The 23,246-nt window shown below is 41.8% G+C and overlaps 1 protein-coding gene across 2 annotated transcripts; it reads left to right on the top strand.

Annotated features, from left to right (window-relative positions):
- Nucleotides 1-10,521: 10,521 nt before the first annotated feature.
- LOC102704660 (metal tolerance protein 7) lies at nt 10,522-16,545 on the top strand. Of its 2 annotated transcripts, none has more exons than XM_006645401.3 (6): nt 10,522-10,818; nt 14,828-14,943; nt 15,079-15,324; nt 15,471-15,551; nt 15,632-15,862; nt 15,983-16,545. In XM_006645401.3, the coding sequence occupies exons 1-6, from the start codon at nt 10,686-10,688 to the stop codon at nt 16,325-16,327; spliced, it is 1,152 nt and encodes a 383-aa protein (XP_006645464.1). In that variant the 5' UTR covers nt 10,522-10,685; the 3' UTR covers nt 16,328-16,545. The 2 variants fall into 2 exon arrangements, with proteins under 2 accessions (XP_006645464.1, XP_015699286.1); XM_015843800.2 differs by lacking the exon at nt 10,522-10,818 and adding an exon at nt 13,291-13,630.
- Nucleotides 16,546-23,246: the final 6,701 nt, after the last annotated feature.

Here is a 23,246-nt window from a genome sequence, read left to right as displayed (position 1 = left end):
GTAAAAGAAAAGATAGTTAAGTGATATATCACTCCTTTCTATTTCTAAATAAGTTGGTTTAAATGACTTTATTCCTCTTCTCCAGATGTAAGTCATGATAATTAATTTACTTTTCCATCCTCCTCACCTCTGTACATATACAAGTTGGTGCTGTCATTCTCGTGGAAAACATGATATCATTGTCATTATGTATCACGAGGAAAAAATGTTAGTCTATGTCAATAAGTATACCACTAATTCAATGAAAAATATTTGCATGTCCAAAGTGATACGCGCTTAACCCTTCGTTGGCTCCTAAGATGAGGGTAGAAAAAGGCTCAAAAGTCCCAAATTTATAGTGATAAATTCTTCTAAGTAGCTCAAAGGTAAATAAAAATGCCTACACTACAATTCGTTCATAAATGAGTAAATTGTATTTTGAACTATGTATTATCCTTTGTCTAATATATTCTTTTCGAACTAAACAATTATAACTTTTTTCACATTTTAGACCATCTAACTTAATATATGTTTGACGCATCAACACACTCTACCGACAATCTTCCTCACCTGTGCCCATGACACACCTTTGCTAGAGGAGAGGCTAGACGTGTCTAAGCTAGAGGAGAGAGTTAGATGGTGAAAATGTATGAAAGGCTCAATTACATAAGCCAAAATATAAATGTTGTATAAGTGATCTAAAGTAAAACTTCAGTAATAAAATATGACAAACTAAAATTCAATCACAAACAAATAATGCATTAATGCATAGCTGGCATGTTTATATTACTGCACAACTATGACATGTCAAAACAATAACCTTTGTCTGGTCGCCTACACATACTATATCTACTCGATGTATTTATTCTTTTATTAAGTTTTTAAGATATGAATTTTGTACAAGCATTTTTGAAATAAATTAGTACTGTATATAGTATAATAGTACAACCCTGATATCATGAAAGCATTGGTAAACATACTTGTGATGAAACTCTGGGGAGTTTGAGTAACCATAGTCCATAGAGCGACGAGTGAAGAACAAAAAAGTAGCACTAGTGCACCACTATAAATAATGCTAGTACATCTCCATTTCTAGAAGGCCATATTATGAATTAGAAAGAGGTTGTGCTACCGTGTCAACGCAAAGTCGATAGGCCAGTCTAGCTAGCTAGTCAAGTCAACTATAATTAGGTTTAAACACAAGGCTTAATAATCCTTGAATTCATTGCAAGTGGAGGTAGTCTAATTGGTACGAGGATGCGTTGTTTTCATACAGAAAAAAAAGAACTGGGCCATCGCCACCCGGACGAAAAACAAGTGCAAGTTCCCATGCTGCTGTAAAAAAAAGATTTGTTTCGCTCCAATAAAATATACCTCTCTAGTTACTGATACCTCACGGTACCAAATTATTTTTGATCGTGTGATCTAACAGTGCACATCCTACTAGGCTAGATTTAATGGTGAGAAATGATTTGGTACCTCAAGCTATCTGTATCTCGTGGTATTTTTTATTGGACCGGAGGATATCTCATAAAAAAAGATGAACGGGTAGGAATTTGTGACAACAAAAACAAAATTTGGAGAGGTTTTGATCAGTTCCACTTTCAAATTTTTGCTTGACCACGGTGGTCTACGCGTCGTGTTGGCTGCATTGCAGGGGTAAAATGCGTTTGCACATGGACATGGGAGGGGAGGGGCATGAAAAAACAAAACCAAGTCTCTCTCTCTGTGTGTGCGTGTGGCACATGGCTCGGCGTAAATGCGGCGCAGGGCGGAGCCACGGAAGCGCGGCGTGGGCGTCGACACCGACGACGTGACACAGTGCGCACATGAATGCAGTGCGGGCCGGCCTGCGTCTGTGTGTGGACGCGTCTGACTGGGTTTGACACGTGCGTGTACGGGGTGATTAAATTAAGGCAGATGACGCGTACGTATTCTTAGGTATTTAAAAGTTAATCTAAAATTTAAAGTTTGATAAAAAAATCTAAAATTAGCTTAAATTTAAAAGTTAAAAAATATTAAATCTTGGCTTACCAGCATTAAAAAAGCAAAGAGATTGGGCGTATGGTTTCACTTCTCTCTATAGAAGAAATTTTAGGGTAAAGTGCATGAGTGGTTTTTAAAATCTAGATTGATATGTTATCCTAACTATTTTGTTACACTATGTGCACGAGAAAAATGGGACTATGTGCTCTGCAGCACACTGTGTGCATTGCTATTGCAGGATGCCTTCCAGGCTCCTCTTTCCCGTCCTCTCCCTCCTTCTTTCCCAGCCATAGATCCGAGCTCACGCCAACTGCAAGGTGGTCGTCGGCCCCCTTTCTCCTCCGACTCCGGTGGCTTCGGTCGCCGGCAGCAGGGAGGGGGTCCAGGTAGTCGGGTAGATTCCGTAGTAGGGTAAATCCTTTTGCTTTGTTTGTGTTTTCTTTTCTCTGTGCAGCTTAGGAGGTCGCCGGCGTCGCGTCCTCTTGTCTCGGTGCAAAACCATGGTTGCTGATATCCCGTGGTGATAGCTCCGAGTGTTCCCATGGCGTTTTCAACTGGATGTGCTGCAGGTTTGCGTTTTAGCGGGCTATGCCAGCCTTCACCTTCATCTCCGGCAATCCTTCCGCAAGAACGTCGACCTTATTCGTCAACGCAGACGGATCTTTAGCAAGTGGCTGAACTTTCTTGTTACAGTCAATGAAGCCTCAACCTCCATCGAAGGCCCCTTTTGGGTTTGCTTCTTGGCGTTCATTTACGGCTGCTTGTGGTCTTCAAATCACCGTCGTCGTCGTCATACGTGTCTTCGTCAAGGCGGAGAAGCAACGAAGGGTCTGGTTGATTTTTTTAGATCCTCTAAAATCCTTTGTTGCAAAAGTCCTGAGCTTAGGTTGATTTGGCCAGCTACAAGGGCTCTCTTTGCAAAACTGCTGGTGCATGCAGTTTAATCCTCAGTGTCGAGGACTACTCATGACATGTTTACTTTTCTCTACTAAATAAAGTGCATGAGTTAAAAAAAACTTTATACGTATAGCGTGTCATTTCAATTCTAAATAGTTCCCTCCACTTCAGGATCTTATATACGTTAACGTGACATATCACACGCATTTATATAAAGAAATTCTATCGGTCATAAAATAAAGCTATTTATATCACACACACATTGTCCTAAAATGTATATATTTCTCCCTCTATCTTATTACCTTAACTACTCATAATTATTTTCATTTGATTTATCCACTTAGATTTTATTTTTGATCAATCTTAACTTTCTTCGATCACTCTCACCTTTTTTTTAATACACGTATATATTTCTAGAAATAACCAATATTTTGTAACGAGCGAGTATGGCCTAAACGTAAAGATTGTAGCACGTATTTACTCACACCAAGAAATACACAAAGGAACACTCCACTCCTATTAATACCTTCAAATATTTGGCCAACATATCTTGGGCATCGATAAATTCTCGTTATTGTATTGTCCACGCATATGTCATTTTAAAAATAATAAATAAACGCAACTGCTCGTATCAAAATCTGGAATTTGAACCTAGATAAGGCCACGATTGTTCGGTGAGTAATGAAAGTCAGATTCTCTTTTTTAATGTTCGCACGTTTCCTGAAATGTTAGGCTAAACAAAATGGTGTCTCTTTTACGAAAATTTCTTTTAAAAAGTTACATTAAAAATCATATTAATTTATTTTTTAATTTTTTAATTAATTAATCATATATTAATATATTATTACCTTTTCCGCGCGGGTTACTTGTCCTAACACGGCAATGGCTCAGTTGGCACTCTGATTCCTGCCGCAGCACCAAACTGAAGAGGAACAATGGCTGGACAACGAGGTGAAGATGCTGCAGAAACGCTTGACCTGATCGAATACGCGTGATCCATCGTGGTCGGTGGGTGCAGATCTTTTTCTTACACAGAAATCGCCTGTGTTCATCCTGCTATCGCATCCAGGTTTTTCGGATCACGAGAATTTTCTGTTTATTGCAACTAAAAAATCCTGGTGCTGGTAGTAGATTGATTCCAGGAGAACCCATGATAAAATATTCTAGTGTGATTCATCCCATTTCCATCCAAACTCCAAACCAAATTGATGCTTGTCACAGGGATTTGCGTGTGACTGACGAACAAGTTTATCAGGGATTTGCTTGTTTACGCGTATGAGAAATGTAAGGAAACGGGCCCTGTTTTGGGCCTAGCCCACGATAAGGTAGGTGGCCGTGGGTTACTCCGTTTTGGGCTTTAGTATGTACAACTGGCCGTGATAAGCTGCTAGGAAGAAGTCCACTTTTGGTCCTTCAAACTGATGGCCAGTTTAAAAATCATCCTTTGACCGGAAAACCAGGTATGACCCATCCCTAATCTGTTATATCCCGTTTATCAGAGGTCCTAAGGCAGTATTAAGGCCTGTTTTGTGCTACGTGGCAGTTTGGCTGGAGTCAACATGGCTGAGTCAGCAAGACAGTCTTGTTCTCTTGTGCTGAGTCAGACTGGTCATTGGTGGATAAAATCGTATGTGCTCCTGGGCGGCAGTTGGTCATCTCTCTCCCCCAAAACCCTAGAGGGGAGACAGTGTAGGCGAACAAGAGGGTGACTTGGAGCTGGGCTCGGTGGAGGTCGCGGCGGCGCTGAAGCTCGCGGCGGCGCAGGACAAATCAGGCACAAAAAACATCAGGTACTCTCTCGCGACACAGGATGGTTGATGTATGTAGTGGATTCCTCCCTGGATTTGAGTATCGTTCGTTGGTAAATCTGGTTGCTCTATCGGTTTTGGGGATGGCTAATAGTTGTTTAGTGGTATAAGTACTAGATCTGTTCAAATTTGGGGCTATTATATTATGTTTGCTTTGGAAACGTTGTGCTTGGGATATGTACTTAGGACAGTATAATATTTAGCTAAATCATTCTTTAATATCTTCTGCATACAGAGCAGTTGTGAGGGCATGGACGTGTTTCAGACGCTTGTGGTTAGGTTTTATTTGAAGGGGGAATTTGTAAGAAATGGAAGAGAGAAAGTTTATGATGGTGGCATAGAGGTACTCTCATATGTCGACAGAGATAAGGTGTCCCTTACTGAGATATTATTGCATTTACGTGAACACTGCAATGTGATGAATGGCACAATGCTGCATTGGCTATTTCCTAGGAAAGATTTGAGCTCTGGACTGCGTGCTCTTTTGGATGATAAAGTTTGTCAGAACATGTCTGACTGTACTACTGAAGGTGGTGTTGCTGACATATATGTAGAAGAGCCAGAAATAGTTGATCTATGTGATTGTTTAGATGATGGTAGTGACTATGAGGCTGACATGGAAGTGGATAGTGAAGAAGATTCTAAAGACATGGTAGTAGATGATGGCGGAACAAAGGGTAAAATTTTGCAAAAGTCGGCAAGTGCTGATGATGGAGCATATAAGGGTAAAGGGCTCAAAGAAGTGATAGAAGCTGACAGGAGGCTAGTGCTATATCAACCTGAGTTAGAATCTGTTGAGCGCCATCCACCTTTAGATAGTGAAAGTGACAGCGATTACGTTCCTGGAGATGAGTGCCCATCAAATGATTGCGAAGAAGCTACCGAGATCGAGAAGCACTACAAGGAGGTTAAGAGGAAGGTAAAGGCCGGTGAACTCGAAAACATGGACGATATCTTCTTTGAAGGACAGAGGTCAGAGCCTACTATACAAGTAGGTGCTGAGGAAGATGGGAACGATACCCCATATGCTGGCACAGATGATGAGGAGTCTACTGAAGAGATTGGTACTGATGGGAAGCTCATACCCAAGGAAAACATTTTTCCAAGATATAAGAAGAGCAGTGCTCCTGTGTTTGAGTTAGGAATGAAATTCAACTGCAAAAGGCAGTTCAAGAAAGCTATTACCACCTATGCACTTGCTGAGAGGAAGGTGATCAACTTTATCAAAGATGACAAGGAGAGGGTTAGGGCCAAGTGTGATTGGGCTACCTGTCCATGGGTGTGCCTTCTATCAAAGAACTCCAGGTCTACAAGCTGGCAAATTGTTACTTTGGAGAACTTACATGCTTGTCCACCAAGAAGGGATAATAAGATGGTCACTGCTAGTAGGATTGTTGAGAAATATGGTAAATTCATAGGTGCCAATCCTAGTTGGAACTTGTCATACATGAAGGCCACAGTACAAGAGGAAATGTTTGCTAAAGCTTCATCTCCCAGTTGAAGAGAGCAAAATCAATTGTAATGAAGAAATCAATGGATGCTACTAGGGGCCAATACCAAAAATTATACAACTACCAGTTGAAGCTACTTAGGAGTAACCCAGGAAGCACAGTGGTTGTGAATAGAGAGATTGGGTTAGATCCACCAGTCTTCAAGAGGATTTATATCTGCCTTGATGCATGCAAGAAGGGGTTCCAAGCTGGATGCAGGAAAGTCATTGGATTAGATGGCTGCTTTTTCAAAGGGGCTACAAATGGAGAACTATTATGTGCTATAGGAAGGGATGCCAACAATCAAATGTATCCAATTGCATGGGCAGTGGTGTACAAGGAAAATAATGAAGAATGGGATTGGTTTTGTGACTTGTTGTGTGGCGACCTACAAGTTGGAGATGGAGATGGTTGGGTCTTCATTTCAGACCAGCAAAAGGTAATATTGTTAATCATAGAGCAAATTCAATTCTATTATCATAAATAATATCACACTCCTCCTCTAACACTGTTATGCTATTGTAGGGGATACTTAATGCCGTAGAGAAGTGGGCACCACAAGCTGAACACAGGAATTGTGCAAGACACATCTATGCAAATTGGAAGAGACATTTCAATGACAAGTTGTTCCAAAAAAAATTTTGGAAGTGTGCCAAAGCTCCATGCAGAATGTTATTCAACCTGGCAAGGGCCAAGCTTGCCCAGGTCACACAGGCAGGAGCTCAAGCCATAATGAACACCCATCCTCAGCACAGGAGCAGGGCATGGTTCAGGTTAGGTTCTTATTGTGACTCAGTGGACAATAACCTGTGTGAATCTTTCAACAAATGGATACTAGAAGCTAGGTTCTTTCCCATAATGACTATGCTTGAGACAATTAGAAGGAAAGTCATGGTTAGAATAAATGACCAGAGAAGGGCTGCTTCTAGATGGAACACTACTATATGTCCATCCATCCTGAAGAAACTGAATGTATACATAACTAAGTCTGCTTATTGTCATGCAATATGTAATGGGGCTGACAGCTATGAAGTTAAGCACCATGCCAATAGTTTCTCAGTGCACTTAGACAAAAAGGAGTGTTCACGTAGATATTGGCAGCTATCAGGTCTTCCATGTCCCCATGCAATATCATGCATCTTCTATAAAACTGGTTCACTTGATGATTATATTAATCCATGTTACTCGGTTGTTGCATTCAAAAGCACCTATGCTTATTGTCTACAACCAGTTGAAAGCATGAATAGCTGGCCAACAGATGATAAGGAGCCACTAAATGCACCTGGGTATATTAGGATGCTAGGCAGACCAAGACTGAAAGGAGACGAGAACCAACTGAACCAGCTAAGCCTACTAAAATGTCCAAGTTTGGTACAGTCATCAGGTGCACCAGATGCAAGCAGGTCGGCCATAACAGATCAAGTTGTCACAAGCATGGTGATGCTGGACCTAGTAATGCAAACTCTCAACATGTAGTATCTCCAAATCAGAATCTGGTTTTGTCCAATACACCAAACAACACTGCTCAAAGTAGGAAGAGAAAGGCATCCCCCATCAGCACAACAAGTGCTACTCAGTCCATATCATCAACACAGCCAAAACAGAAGGTTTGCCTCTTATTGCACTATCATTTCAAATTTAACTTTCATTTTATTTTATCCTATGTGTTATGTCATTTCAAAATTAAATTTCAATATTATGTTGTTTTTTGGGCAGACACCACTAGAGTGCAATCATACAGTAAGGGTTAATGCTAGAGCAAAAGTTTCTACAAAACAAGGGGGTTCTGCTCAAGTAAGAGTAACAAATGCTCAGGCCTCTGCACGTGCGTTAGTTAAAGTAACATCTGGATCAACATATGTTTCTGTTTCAGCTAAAGAGCCAAAAAAACCCAAGCCAAAGAAGAAAATTGGAAGTGCACTACTTTTATTGCCTCCATGGGAGTCTAACAGGCTATGATTTCTATGTGGTTTCATGTCAAATGGATTTTATTTTGCCCGTCAGTCCTGTTATGTAATCTGTAATGCCAAACAATTAGGCCCTCTATTTAAGTTAGCTGAGATGTAATGCCAAACAATTAGGCTATTTCCTTCTGTGATGTAATGCAAGACAAGTAGTAGTTGGACTCACTATTCTGTTATGTAATGCTAGACATACATTTTATTTGTCATATCTATGCAGCTAAAACCAAGTTAGCCCTCATTCATTCAATTCTTCTTTAGAACTCACTAATAACAACTAAAATTATTGCACAAGCTTTCGTTCACTTCAAATGGAATAACACCATATATAGGCCACATTGTTCTACACTTAATTCTGCCCAGACCGAAAAAATAACAAAAACATAGATGCCAGCAAACATAGGACCAACACATATCTCTCCTTCTCTACCCTATTGTTCTTCCCATTCAAATCAACTAATTTTGCTTCATTCGCAGCAGCCAGAGCTGTAGCAGTTGCCAGTTTATTCCTCGTTGAATCAAGAGCCTGTGCATGTTCTTTCAATCTTCGCTTGGCATTCTTTGACCTCCTGAAGAAGATCTTCCTTATCCCTCCTCAGTTAGTACACAACATCTCGTAAATTAGTCAGCAACTCCTGCCTCAAGCAAAAAAATCGCACCCTCCCGCCTACACCAAAAAACCAAATAGATACCAAACTGCTCCAAATTTGAACCACCAAATGAACAAAAAAGCAAAAATACCCGAGCAGTGCGGCACTTGAAGTAGCGGCGACCGGGATTGTCATTGCTCAAGGATATACACCATGCTGCCTTCGCGCGACATCAGCATATCACCGCCGGCTCGTACTCCAGAGGACCAACCCGATAAGGGACGATAAGATAGATGGGAAGAAGAGGACGACCCGTCGCTCCTCGAGCTCGCCATCGTCATAGCACCACTCTCCTCTTCACCGCCGCCGAACCCTCGCCGCCGCCGCTGCCGTCGCCGCCACCGAACCCTCGCCTCCACACTGCTATGCTACTTCTTTTCTCAAATGGGGATTGGATGAACGACGTGGTTGATTCTAGCTTTTATCACCCAACTACCTTGATGACTCAGCCATATTGACTCCAGTCAAACTGCCACGTCACACAAAACCGGCCTCAATACTGCCTTAGGACCTTTGATAAACGGGAAATAACAAATTAGGGACGGGTCACACCTGGTTTCCAGTCAAAGGATGATTTTTAAACTCGCCATCAGTTTGAAGGACCAAAAGTGGACTTCTTCCTAAGTTGCTAGGCCTAACACAAAGAGGGATGGGCCGGAATGATACGATGGGTGAACACCCAAAACATTAGCGGGTCATTGTTTTGCCTTTCTAAGAACAAAACCAAACAAAATATTTATAAATGAAAATATTTTATGAATAAAAGTTTTATATATGTGTTCTTAGCTATTTAAAAGCAAATTTTTAAAAATAAACTAGGATGAAATAAAACCTAAAATTAACTTTAAATTAAACATTAAAAATTTAAATTTTGGCTTATAAATATAATTAGAAGCGAAAAGATAAATGCCGTACTTGTTTACACTCCAAGAGTTCTCTCTGACCTAATATACCCTATAAAGTAAACAAGCCCTTGTTGCATCTTACGTTGGGATGAGTCGGATGACTCGCATGGGCAAGATTTAGGCTATTATAGGTTCATGCCAAATTGCCAATGGCGGTTAACTGTGACATCACTACACATCAGGGAATACCTAATCTGCTCAGGCAAGATCATCATTAGGTTTAATTGATCATACACATTTCTTTGGAGTGTATTATATATATCCCTAGCTTATTTCGAACAAATGGGACTAGTTTATATATATCTCTCTCTCGTTGCAACCTATATATAGGACAAAGTGCGGTTGTCACATGAGTGTGATCACCCAATGAAGGCCGTCGTCGCAGCTTGATTGGCAGCTACACAAGACGAGCATATGCCGTATCCCTGTAGCTATCGACGAGCAGTACGTTTGTGTAAAAGCGACAGCGAGAGGAGAGGAGAGAAATCCAAGGCGGAAAAAACTGCATCGGAACCGCACCGTACGTGTCTTATCCACCTCGTCATGCCCCACTATAATTTGATTTTTTTTAATCTAACAACATATACTGTATATGTACGTGATGCATTCATCATGGATTGCATGGCGGGCGTATTTTTGCAGGAGGAGGAGCAGCTGAAAAGGGTGACGCTGATGATGGAGGAAAAAAAAACGCAAGGTGACGAGAGGGCGGCAACAAAGAAAAAAAACGCATCCGTCATGGTCGCAACCGTGCCACTTTCTTCCCTAGCTGCCCATCTCCATCCATCGACCGGTCTTCTCTTTTGTAGGAGTAGTTTTTTCCATGAGAAGCGAGCCAATTACGGGCGGGTCAGCAACGCAAGTACAAAGCCAAATCAGTTACCACTTCACCCCTAGCCTGTCCGCTGCTTTTGCTTGCACCACTCAAACAGAGACGGCGCGCGCGAGCGAGCTTCGAGCAGTTCGTCTTCGTCTTCAGTGATAGTTGCTTATCTCGGTCGCTGCCGCCATGGGCGACGGCGGGGAGAAGCAGGTGGGGGAGGCGGCGGCGGAGGGGTGGCGGCTCAGGGTCAACGACTTCCAGTTGCCGGAGCGGCCCAAGGACCCGCACTTCGTCAAGAGGGTTATCAAGCGATGCCACGGTACGTACTTAATTGCTTAAAATCAATGATCTCGTTTGCCTGCTCATGCTCCATGTTTTTATATATGCAAGGGTCGATTACCATTAGTTAGCACATGCATGAATCCCGAATTGATCCTGTTTTCGAACTGGTTCTTAATTTGATCCCATGATCGATCGAATTGGGGAAGTCCTGGTTACGTACTGATGTCACTAATCAAAACTGCCCAGTAGTTTACGCGAGTTATATTTATTTAACTCCAAGATATAAGTGCAAGGGAGGGTAAAGATTAGGTATAGCTAGATCAACTTGCACTTTAATGCCAGTGGAATAATCTAACCAACTTACGTGGACTATAGTACTCTTGGTCTTGACCGAGTCACCTGATCAAACTAGCATCAAGGATGGCCCTTGTGCAGTTAGTTTTTCAGTAGTACTTGCAAACAATGGAAACAAACACACCACCGTAGAGCCGTAGTTAATCAGGTTCACATGATCAGCCTCCCTAATTCCCTGGTTCATATCACACAACGAGTTCCATGCCTGCTTCCATGTGTGGAATGCTGTGTTCAACCTTTCTGCGTCGTGTAGTAGTACCTGTCGTTGCTCAAGCATGGAAAAGGTTGTCGACTAACTTATTACCAACCCATTTGACAGCTAGTACATGAAAGCTATTTGTTCCTTAATTTCTTGTTTTAGCTAGCCGCCTTGTTGCAATGACACGACTTTTGTACCCATGAGCTGATTAACGATGCCATTTTTCTTGCGGAAATCGATAGTTTAGCTAATTCTTGACGACGATCACAAGGAGGAGATGATACATTCCGTACCCATACACAGAACACATATACAATGTATGATGGCGGCCAAAATCCGTTGAGAAAAAGCTGAGAAAGCCTTACACGTGCGAAGCATGCAGAGCTGCACAACCTAGTATTACATGCATCATAAGTCATAACTAGGCAGCATGGGATTGACTGCTAGAATGGTCGTGATCTGATCTCCCCCGTTTTGGTGTGACAAAATCAGTTGCTAGCTATTACGTCTGTGTTCATGGCTTAAAAGACATAGCAGAGAATTAATATATCATAATTAATTATTAGTTATAAAAAATTATTAAAATGATATTAATATGATTTTTAAAAATAACATTTAATATATTTTATTTAAAAACACATCGTTTATAAGCTTAGAAATTATGCACGAAAAACGGAAGAATTTGACTTGGGAAATTGGATGAACAACACGACCGTAGTTGGTTTGTAGCTAGGTAGCGCTGGTTGGTCTCTTCACAAGTTATGGTTCGTGAGAGAAGAAATGGAGTTGATCGATAGAACGCCAGCTTGCCGTAGTGCTGCCCGGCCTTGGCCAGTGGCATGGGCGGAACACATGGATTTTTTAATGAAAATTTTCAGTTAGACATAGAGCTCTAGCCTAAGTTGTTCGATGCTTGGTTACACCTCTTCATTAGCGCACCCTCGATATTCCTGTTGTGACCTTAGATCACGAGCAATAAAGTGGTTAGGCAATGAAAGACAACTTCCCTGCCTATTCAAGATGAATGTGGACTCGCGTTCGGGTGTAAAATGCTTAAATACCACAGTTCTATATTTTTTAAGATATTCTCTCCTAGTACAGTAGGTATAAAGGGCTTTTATACTCTAAAGTCTAAAGATTACATGAAAAAGTTACAATTAAATAATATCTTAGAACCACGCTACGAGCGGTCGATGATAATTGATCGTTGGTTTCCAAGTATATCGAGAGAATATTCTTCAGTGGCATAGTTGATACGAATCAGGGCGGTGGATCAATACTACATAGGATTCCATCCCTCTCAGGTGACGCCCTACCCCCGACAAATTTGCAAAGATGACGTTTTGGGCCATGCTTGGACTAGGCCCAGATCTTTTATGGGCCGGGCCGACTTCCCTCCCCCAAAGCCCCAGGCCGCAGAGTTCCTTGCGATGTTGGAGTTGGCGGAGTCCGTCCAGGTGTCCTCTGTTTTCTTTCCAGGCCCTTCCATAAACCGAGGGCAAATCATAGACGCACGGACGCCGTGACAGAGTTTGGCAACACATGTATTCCTGCCGATTTCCCGTGTGAACGAACGAATCGGGATAATGATCGAGCAGCGGCAAGTGTCCCTCTGTTCCCAAAACTTTATAGGCCACGTTCATCTTTCGATAAGTTAACTTCCACGGACGCGAAAAACATAATAGTAGAGTAGTACATGACTAATTAATTATTAATTATTAAAAATATATAAAAATAAATTAATATGAATTTTTAAAATAACTTTTTTATAATTTTCTTTTAAATATATCATTTAATAGTTCGGGACGTGTACGTGCGGAAAACTAGAGGATAAGTTACCTGGGGCGGCGGACACGGCCATAGTGGCAGGCAGGCAGCGTGGACGGACGCCTGGCTGAAAACTCTGGATAATCTCATCCAAACCCGGCTCGTCGCTGCTAACACCGGATCGTGACCCGCGCCGTAGCCTAGCTTTCGGTGGTTCGCGTACGTACGTGGACGGGTGTGGAGACCGAGAGATCCTCGCTGGTCGCAACCACGCGTGCGCCCCGCCCCAGCGCTGGCCCTCCCACCCGCGCCGCGCCAATGGATATATTCCTCCAGCTTTGGATTTTGGCGTGATCGTTATTTCGCACCAGCCGCCGCTGTTCCGATCCCATGGGGAGCCCTGGACGACGCGCCGCCGGCGACACGGGGGAGCCATGGAAGCTGCGGGTCGGCGACGACTTCACCGTCCCGGAGCGCTTCCACCGCAGGCCCCCCTTCCTCTCCAGGATCTTCCCCGCCGGCTCCCACGGTGGCCTCCACTCTCCCTTCCTCTCCTGCTGCTAGCTGTTTACATCGATTCCTCCTCTTTCGTTCGTGTTGTCTTGCTAGATCGATTTCGTTCTTGATTTTTTACTCTCCAGATTAATTCCAGTAATACTAGATTTCACGCGTATATACTCACCCAGTAGTTCTATGTCTCATCAATTACTACTAGTCTTCTTTTTTATTTTTTCATTAAAGAAAAAGGAAAAGCCGCTACTGCTCTGATCATGCTTCTTCTTTTCCGGCTTTTACTTCACTCGTGCAGCTTTTTAGTACCCCTTTACGTTCGTGATCTGTTATCATGCGAACTTGGCGTGTTGGAGATGGTGGTTTGACTGCCACTAACACGGCATATCATCCTAGTGCTTCAGTTTAGTTGGTCAGTAGACACACTCAGCTGGATTTAGTTCTGTCCTTCCACTAGTGTCTAATCTTAGGTTCTATGTACAATGACGTTGACCGCACACGCATTATTTTGATGCAAAGGGCCCGTCATTTTCACTACTCTGCATATTATCAACGTTGCACACACCATTGTACGGTTCTAGCCAATTATCAAATAATACCCGGTTTGTCTCTCAATAATTGCTTCCAAACATTGATGGGATCCTCTACTTATGTGTACAACTTTATCTTAATTACTTTATTTAAGCACTTGTAGGAGGTTTTTACGTTCGAGTAGAGGGTTTTAGACGGGAGTTTTACTCTTTAGATGGATATTTAATTCCATAATTGCTTTATGTTATCTCTTCACTAATGGGGGCGAAAGAATGCATATAAAAGACGCAAGGCTAGGGGTGCTGTAATTTATCCAAAGAGAAAAATATTTTGAGGCCAGCCCAATTTATAATGGGCCAGACAGATTTTATTTGAGGTCCAGCCCAAAATATAATGGGCTCCTAGGCTTCGGCCCAGTGACTGGACTGCTTTGTTTTCTTTCTGTGAATGAGCAATTGAGCATATGCATTTGTACTAGTAGAATGACTGAATGAGCTTATGTAATTACCCAACAGTACTGTGACTTGATAGATCAAGCTGTTAAATTCACGCAGAACATTCTAAGGACTAAAAATGATAAGTTTCATTCAGCTTAATTAAATATTTGGGTTATTACTCTCTCCTCGTTTCTTCGACTATTTGTTTGAGTTCTTCTAAGTACTGAAAAGTCATTTCCCCATCTCAGGAAAACACCGGAAAATTGCAAGATACTACAAGAAGCAGGAAAGTCTTCTGAAGGATTTCAGCGAGATGGAAACCATGAATCAGATTGGTACGGTTGATCAGAATGCTCCTACTGAGGTAAAGTCCTGTTCAGAAACACACCTTTCCTCACTGTAATATGCAATATAACTATAAAACGGATGCTGTAATTATTTTCTTACATACTACTACTGGTTAACTGGTATGAAGTATATGTTCATGTTATTTTTTTAGGAAGAGTTGAGGCAACTGGCAAAGGGTGAACGACTGGCCATCAATCTGTCGAACATCATCAATCTGATTCTTTTCATTGGGAAAGTTGTTGCTTCAGTTGAAAGTTTATCGATGGCAGTGATAGCTTCGACACTGGACTCCCTACTGGATCTTCTGTCGGGTTTCATACTCTGGTTTACTGCACATGCTATGAAAAAGCCCAACAAGTATAGCTATCCAATTGGGAAGAGACGAATGCAACCAGTGGTAATAACTCAGTCTTAAGCTGTGTTTTTCTGCTAGATTTACCAAAATGACGTAGGCAATATTCCAAAGTAACTAGATTTCAGAGTACCTGGTTCTCGTTGGTACATGACAATATTGGAGCTAACTGAATAGCATGAAATTTTCAGGGTATAATAGTCTTTGCATCAGTAATGGGAACACTTGGCTTCCAAGTGCTGATCGAGTCAGGGCGGCAGCTTATCACAAATGTACCCACGAACACTCTTGGTCCATTTTTGTGATTTAGCAGTTGACACTAGCTTAATCTATGTATGTGACGGCCTGGCAGGAACACCAAATATTCGATCACAGGAAGGAGCTGTGGATGATCGGCAGCATGTCCTCGGTCGCGGTGGTGAAGTTCTTCCTGATGCTCTACTGCCGGTCGTTCAAGAACGAGATCGTGAGAGCGTACGCGCAGGACCATTTCTTCGACGTGATCACCAACTCCGTCGGCCTCGTCAGCGCGCTCCTCGCCGTCCAGTACAAATGGTGGATGGATCCGGTCGGAGCCATACTGGTGAGTGCCCATGCCTGCCACTCTGCTAGCCATGAGGGAAGCATGAAGCATGTGAGCAGCAGCAGCAGCTGATATATACATGGGGAATTAATGGCGGGCGGATGCGGCGTATGCATGCAGATCGCGGTGTACACGATCACGACGTGGGCGAGGACGGTGGTGGAGAACGTGGGGACGCTGATCGGGAGGTCGGCGCCGGCGGAGTACCTGACGAAGCTGACGTACCTGATATGGAACCACCACCAGCAGATCCGGCACATCGACACGGTGAGGGCCTACACCTTCGGCACGCACTACTTCGTGGAGGTGGACATCGTCCTCCCCGGCGACATGCCGCTCAGCCAGGCGCACGACATCGGTGAGTCGCTCCAGGAGAAGCTGGAGCAGCTCCCCGAGGTCGAGCGCGCCTTCGTCCACGTCGACTTCGAGTTCACCCACCGCCCCGAGCACAAGGCCGAGGTCTGAATAATATATATTACTCTCTTCACTTCACTTCACTACACTATACTCTTATATTTTGGCTTGTATAAATTGTTTCCCTGTGAAATCCACAAGGATGTCAATTGTACTACAACTGTCTCTGTAAGTAGAGTAGCTGAGCGTAACTGAATTCTTGGTTCTTTTTTTGAGAAGAAAACTGAATTCTTCTAGTGGGATATATATGCTTTTCTTTTGCTGGAAAATGGACAAAATTTCTGGCATGTGTGTACATTTACCAATCTGAAATGTCACCTCTGTGATCAGAGCTGGTATATATATATATATATATTTTTCTCCATTTCCGGAGGTCATGTCACTGGGACAGTAGTGATGAACCGGACTACTTTGTCATTTGCTCCGGACAAGTCCCCTCAAGTTAGCTTGGGCCCTATCCAACTAGGGCAGAAAAACTCACAAAAATACAAGGGGCAAACCATGCATGAGGCAGTGCCTGTGACATGTTGCTCGGTCGTTTGTATTGGGCGTGCTGCAACTGGGTGTTATGTGGATGTAGTAGTAGTAGTGAGTAGTGACAGGACAAATTATCAATAGCTTCTTCAGCTGGAATGAAAAGAAAGGACATGGCTATTATAGCTGTGATCATCACAAGGATCCAAACAGTGACACACACACAGAGACTTGTGTTGTTTGTCATCGATCAGCTGGGATTGGGAAAGAATCCAGTAAAAAGTATTTAAGAAAATCAATTAAATTGTTGGCTGGATAGATGGATGCACACCCTTGTGCATGCAGCAGCAGTAGTTCGGACTTTTGGTGAGAAGCATTCATCTGGCAGCATGATTGGAAATTGGGGACAATGTCACACAGATGATTGTGTTGCCATGTTATTTGTTCTCTCCAGGTCCAGGGCTATAGTCGACAGTCCACGCCTAATGTTTGGTGGTTGTTTGTTAGATATTCTCTCGCACGTCCTCTTGTGCAGAAAAATGGGCGCACAACAGGACGTTTGAGCGAACAATATGGCCATAAACGAGTTCAGGGATGAAATAATTATCTAGTTCTATAGTTATATGAGGATATAAATAAATAGTAACTATAAATATATACACACACCTCTACCTTACATTCTTTATAAACCAAAATCAATGGTAAGAAACGGTGACCTTAATGGCGGAACAAATGCTAAATATTTTTTATGAAGAAATGGGATGACCCACGGGATATAGTAAGAGTACTAAAACTTTTAAAGCAGTCACAATAAAAAAAGCATAAGCAAGGCCATAAGAGGTGGCACCTTAGATATCTGGTGAGTTGATAGAAACGGGATTTTAGATCTATAGCCTATTGTAGTATAAGTTTTAACATGTACTCCCTCCATTTCATAATGTAAGATATTTGATTTTTTTCCTTGTAATATTTGATTACTAGTCCTATTCAAAAAATTATGGAAAATTATTTATTTTGCTTGTGACTTACTTTATTATCAAAGGAACTTTAAACATGATTTATCATTTTTTTTATATTTGCACTAAATTTTTGAATAATGAATGATCAAACATTACAACCAAAAAAGTTAAACATCTTACATTATTAAACGGAGGTAGTAAAATATAGTGAATGCAGTGAGTTAGGGTATTAATGTTTTAACATGTATATATTGCTAACTATTATATAGGTAAATCATAGATTCTTGTTAAATTTTAGAGCCAACTAATAATAATATTGGTCTTGTCCTTGGTGGAATTTCGTATCTCTGTATAATAATAGTAAAATCACTCTTATATATTTGGGATATTACGCAAAACATCGTAACATTGTGCTCATTTTAGATTGCGAAACCCCACATATGTAAAACGGAACTAACCCACTGACGCATGGTTAGTTAAATATTAGCTAAAAAGCTATATAAAATAGATTAATATAATTTTAAAACAACTACAACTACATATAATGAAAATATATTATTTAGTTGTTTGGGGAATTTGCACGGGGAAAACGAGAAACGAGAAGTTGGGAGCCGGTAGAAACGATTGGCATCCTAAAAGGCCGTAAGAGAAAAAAAAATAGCTCCTTTCCGAGAAGAAAGTACACTAGCTGCCCTATATCGTCCATCGATCCCGGCAAGTTCATCACGTGGAAGGAGAAAGCGAACACCACGGTGGACGGAGGGCGGCCGGCCGTGGCAAGCATGTGAGCTCGTCGTCGTCGTCGTCGGGTCCGGGCAAAACGGACCCCCGGCTGAGGCGGGGCGCCGTACACCAGCGTCAGCCCCAAATGCGGCACGGTGTAACGCGCCATGGCAGGCAGGCACAGCTAGCTAGTACTACGTCGTCACCTGCATCATCTCTGCAACTTGTTGCCGCTGCACTGCTGCTGCTCCTCCTCGATCGATCATTAACTCGTTATTATTCTAATCTCCTGAAGGTCCTACGTCGTACTGCCACTGATTAAACAAGTTCCCTACTTGCCCGTGATTCTCACTCTACTGTACGTTGTTCTATACTAGCAGAGCACTACCTATACTGTGCTATAGTTTTTTTTTTAACAAGGCAATCAGGCATCCAGCAGTCTCCAGTAAGTAGCAGTAACATGATTATTTTTAACGTCGTGTCTGCATCCATCCACGCTCTTAATGTAATTTACCTAAGGTTTTTGAGGTGGTCAACCAATTAAGTACTGAGTATGTGTTAACAGTATATTTATGGTGCTCTCTGCTGGTGGTATCATAGCAGACCGTGTTCAGCGGTGGTGTTAGTTATCCGGAGTAAAATACGTAGTAATACATTAATACATAATTAATAAATTATTAGTTATAAAAAATTAAAAATATCTTAATATGATTTTTAAAGCAACTTTCATATAAAATTTTTGTAAAAAAACACACCGCTTGCAGTTCAGGACACGTACGTATGAAAAACGAGGGAATCTGGGTTAATAAGAGTGGGTGAAGAACCACAGTATGGTTAGCAGAAGTGATTTTGGACCCATTCGGTGGTAGGGTTACTAACCACGTGAAAAACATAGCAGTAAATTTATATATGATTAATTAATTGCTAACTATAAAAATATAAAAAATGAATTGATGTGAATGTTTAGAACAAATTTAGTGTAGATTTTTCTTAAAAAAACGGACCGTATAACGGTTCATGGAGCGTGCACACGGTAGACGAGAGAATATAGGTGGAGGAGTTGGGGCTAACGGCTTTTATCCATTGATTTATGGGTTCTACCATAAGTAGATATAATTATTCTATTATCAGTAATTGATGCTATAGTCAGGGTTGGATTTATCATCGGAACTAGGTGGCTTTTAGCCCGTGCCCGATTTACACCATTGAAGCATCCTTAGCCCTCCAACAAAAATTTCTGATATTAATGAAGAGAAGAAAGAACTATAAACATATTTTTTTTCGTTCAGTCCCTACTAATATTTTTTTTCAGAATCCGCCACGGGCTATAGTTAAATAGATATGAGATTCATTATATTAAAAAACCAATTAGTTTGGACTGATTCTTCGGTAGAGAGAGTAATAAAACACCTAATGCGTTACATCTGTACCTATGAAGTCTTGTTCTTCCAGTAGAAAACGAAGTGTATTATACGACCCACAGTGACTGGGGGCAGCTCTCCATGATTCCCGCTTCTCACGCGCATTATTTGTTTCAGAGTGGAAACACCGGACGCTAACCTAATTTACTACTCCTAGCTAGTTAATCCACAAGACTCACGACGATCGTTGCGTTGCCTAGCTCCTCCAAACACTACACCGACCATTAGCTTCACTCCAAGCTCAGCTCGTTCAGGTAGTATTATTACAGTCCATCAGGCAGGCGACGTCGCCGATGCCGCCGCCGGCGAAGAAGAGGAGGACGACGCGGCCGCCGCTCCACCGCCGTCGTCGCCTCGCTCTCATCGTGTGCCTGGCGTGGGCGCTCTGCCTCCACGGCGGCGGATCAGGCACCAGTCTGCAGGCAGACGCGGCGCCGGCGCGCCGCCCAGGCGTGGCCGCCGCCTCATCGCCCGGGGCGTACGTCGTCGGCTCGCGGCCGGTCCCCGCAGCGGCGGCCAGCTGGAGGTCGCCGTCGACTTCTGGCGCCTCTCAGTTCGCCGACGACAAGCGGCGGATTCCAAGCTGCCCCGATGCCCTCCACAACAGGTAGAAGGTAAGATGCAAAACATGCATCAATTCAGCTAGCTAGAAATGAGTATATACTCGATCGTAGCTAGCAATTCTAGCAGTTTGTACAAGCAAAGAGAGTGTGTGTGTCATACTGCTTGCTGCCTGTTCCAAAGCCAACTTTAGTTACTGGCTATGGTGTTGCCCGGAGTGATTGATCAGTGCATGCACATGTTTGCCTTTGATTTGTGTTCTGTACAGGTTGCGGCCGGAAGTGTGCCTAGCTGCTTTTCAATCATATATATAAGAATTCGCCATTGCATTGTTGCTCAATTCACGCCACCAATTACTTCATGAGTCATAGATCAGAAACTTTGTCATGACTATTTCAGAGATAGGCTTATACTTTAGTTCAAAATTGTTCAATTTATGGGCATCCTGTGTGCTTATGTATCTTCCCAGAGTATTCTCAAGGAACAGGTTAATCACCATGTAGAAGTGTACATATATATTGGCATAGAGCTTTTGCAGATAGATAAAAGATACAATTAATATCAGAGGAAGAACTACACGTGCTTAGTACAAATATCTGTCAAAATGCTATTATCTTAGTTTTGTCCGGTCATTAATAACTTGACTATTTTTAAATAATACCCCATATGTCCTAAAATAATTTTATTTTTCACCCATGTAACACGTACCAATACAAGAAAAAAATACAATACACTTAATTTATCAAATCTAAATACAATTATCCTTTACTTTATTTATTTTTAATACATTTGTTCTGTACTTTCGTAAACTTTAACTTTAATACAATGATTGATTAAAAATAAACTTATTTTAGGACAAACAAGAAGGGATAAAACGATCTTATTTTAGAATAGAGATATTAGTAGATAAAAACATAATTAATGAGTTCTATTGAAACCATGGGGTCGTATTGAAGAAAAAAAAAGATGTGTACGTCGCCCACACCACACCAGAATAAATAGAGTTTTCAAATAAAAATCTTCTATGGAAGAAGGGCTTACAGGGATAAGAAACATAAGGATAAAGAAAGAGAGCGAACCAAAAATGATCTTTGGTGTATAAAGGTTATCATTGACTTTATGACAATATTTCAACTTTGCTGTTAAGCTTATCACGAAAAGATGCGGTTGCTGCTGCATGTAGTGGCAAGAATGAGATTTCAACCGCGCGGTTCTGTTTTCGATTCTCAACACTTTTATTTTTTTTCTTTTTAATTATTCAATACCAAGGTTTTTCTTATTTGCCCAATGTTTTTTGAACCTATGTAAACAACACATTTTACATGTTCTATGCACAGCTTTCACAACACCTTAAATTTTTGGTAGTTTTGTTAAATAACTCTTCTACGGTGCTCTATACCGATAGTAGAATAATTTTGAATCGTTAATTTAATTTTATCATATGGTTCAGACCAATTTCTACCACAAACTCACTTATGACAGTAGAAATAGGAATATACATAATTATCCAACAAAAATATGGGTATAGGGAGGTAAAATCATATATTTGACACATGTGTGAGGAGGCTATCGGGTACGTCCTTGATACCGATATGATATGAATAGATAAAAACCTCTTGTGAAGAAGTAATAAAATTCTAAATACCAATATTACCTCTAACGTTGAGTCGTAAAATACTGATATGTCCTTATAAACATATGATATAGATTAATTCTACTGTAATATAATGTTATCAGTAAAAAAACACGTAGTACGTGTTTCTGGTGAAATTTACTTAAAATGGGACTTTAGAATAATTGAATTTGGAAAGATCCGTAAACACGCTATGTGGTCAAAAGTATAATATCCATATCTCGTTTTAAAATATAAATAGTACTCCCATTTTTCTCATATTTTAAAAAATAAGTATTCCCATTTTTCTCGTATAAGTTACCATCTCGTAGCTAGACTCCCATCTTTCTCATACAAGTTACCATCTTATAGCAAGACTAGTGAGAGTAGAACACTGTCCGGCTCTGATCTCCGGGACTCCACCCATGCGATGGTTATCAGAGCATCTTTTTGTCCTGCTCTCCCCATTATGCAAGTTCACATGTAGCGGAACATGTAGGATGCCTATTTCTTAATGAATTTGTACAAAAAAATGAGCGTCAATCAGCTGAGCTGAGCAAATACATTAGTTAATTAATCGGAGCAATCATCGACAGAGTCTGCAATCTTCAGTGATCGAGCTGACACGAATGCGTCAAGCTTGCGTCGCCAATCCCCATACGTGATCTTCAGGGCGTGACGCGTGTCTCTCCAGCAGTAGAAATCAGCAATCCAAGGACAAGCCGATCAGACCGGTAGGTCAGCAGGTCGTAGGACCAAGAGCAAGGCTAATAATATGTAAATAAATTGACTATAAAATTTTTTATAGTAAATCCGTAGCCTAATATATTGGTTAGCTTTTCATCGTTAACGCATAACTTACATGTCATTCTGTCATTCCCATAGAGTTTTTTTCTTGTGCCACCTCAAAAGATACACCTATACAGCGCAGAGTGCTATAAAATGGGACCCGCGACATATTTTATTCAACCCTCTCTCCACCTTTCCCTCTCTCTCCACCTTTCCCCTCCCTCTCTCTTAAACTCTCTCAATCTCAGCTCACCGAGCGGCGCTAGCAGGGCTCGGCCGACGCGGATCATGCCGCAGAATGTGGGACGACGACGACGGCGGCGGCGACGTTCGCTCGCAGCGGGCGGGACGGTGGCGGCCGAAACAGGCGTGCGGGGTGGCTGCGCCGGCGGCGTTCGCTACGAATTTGGCACTGATTTGAATGGTTATTA

This window comes from Oryza brachyantha, chromosome 1 (assembly GCF_000231095.2).
Source record: "Oryza brachyantha chromosome 1, ObraRS2, whole genome shotgun sequence".
In the NCBI taxonomy this organism is placed as follows: Eukaryota; Viridiplantae; Streptophyta; class Magnoliopsida; order Poales; family Poaceae; genus Oryza; species Oryza brachyantha.
This window is presented reverse-complemented; position numbering and strand designations above follow the sequence as displayed.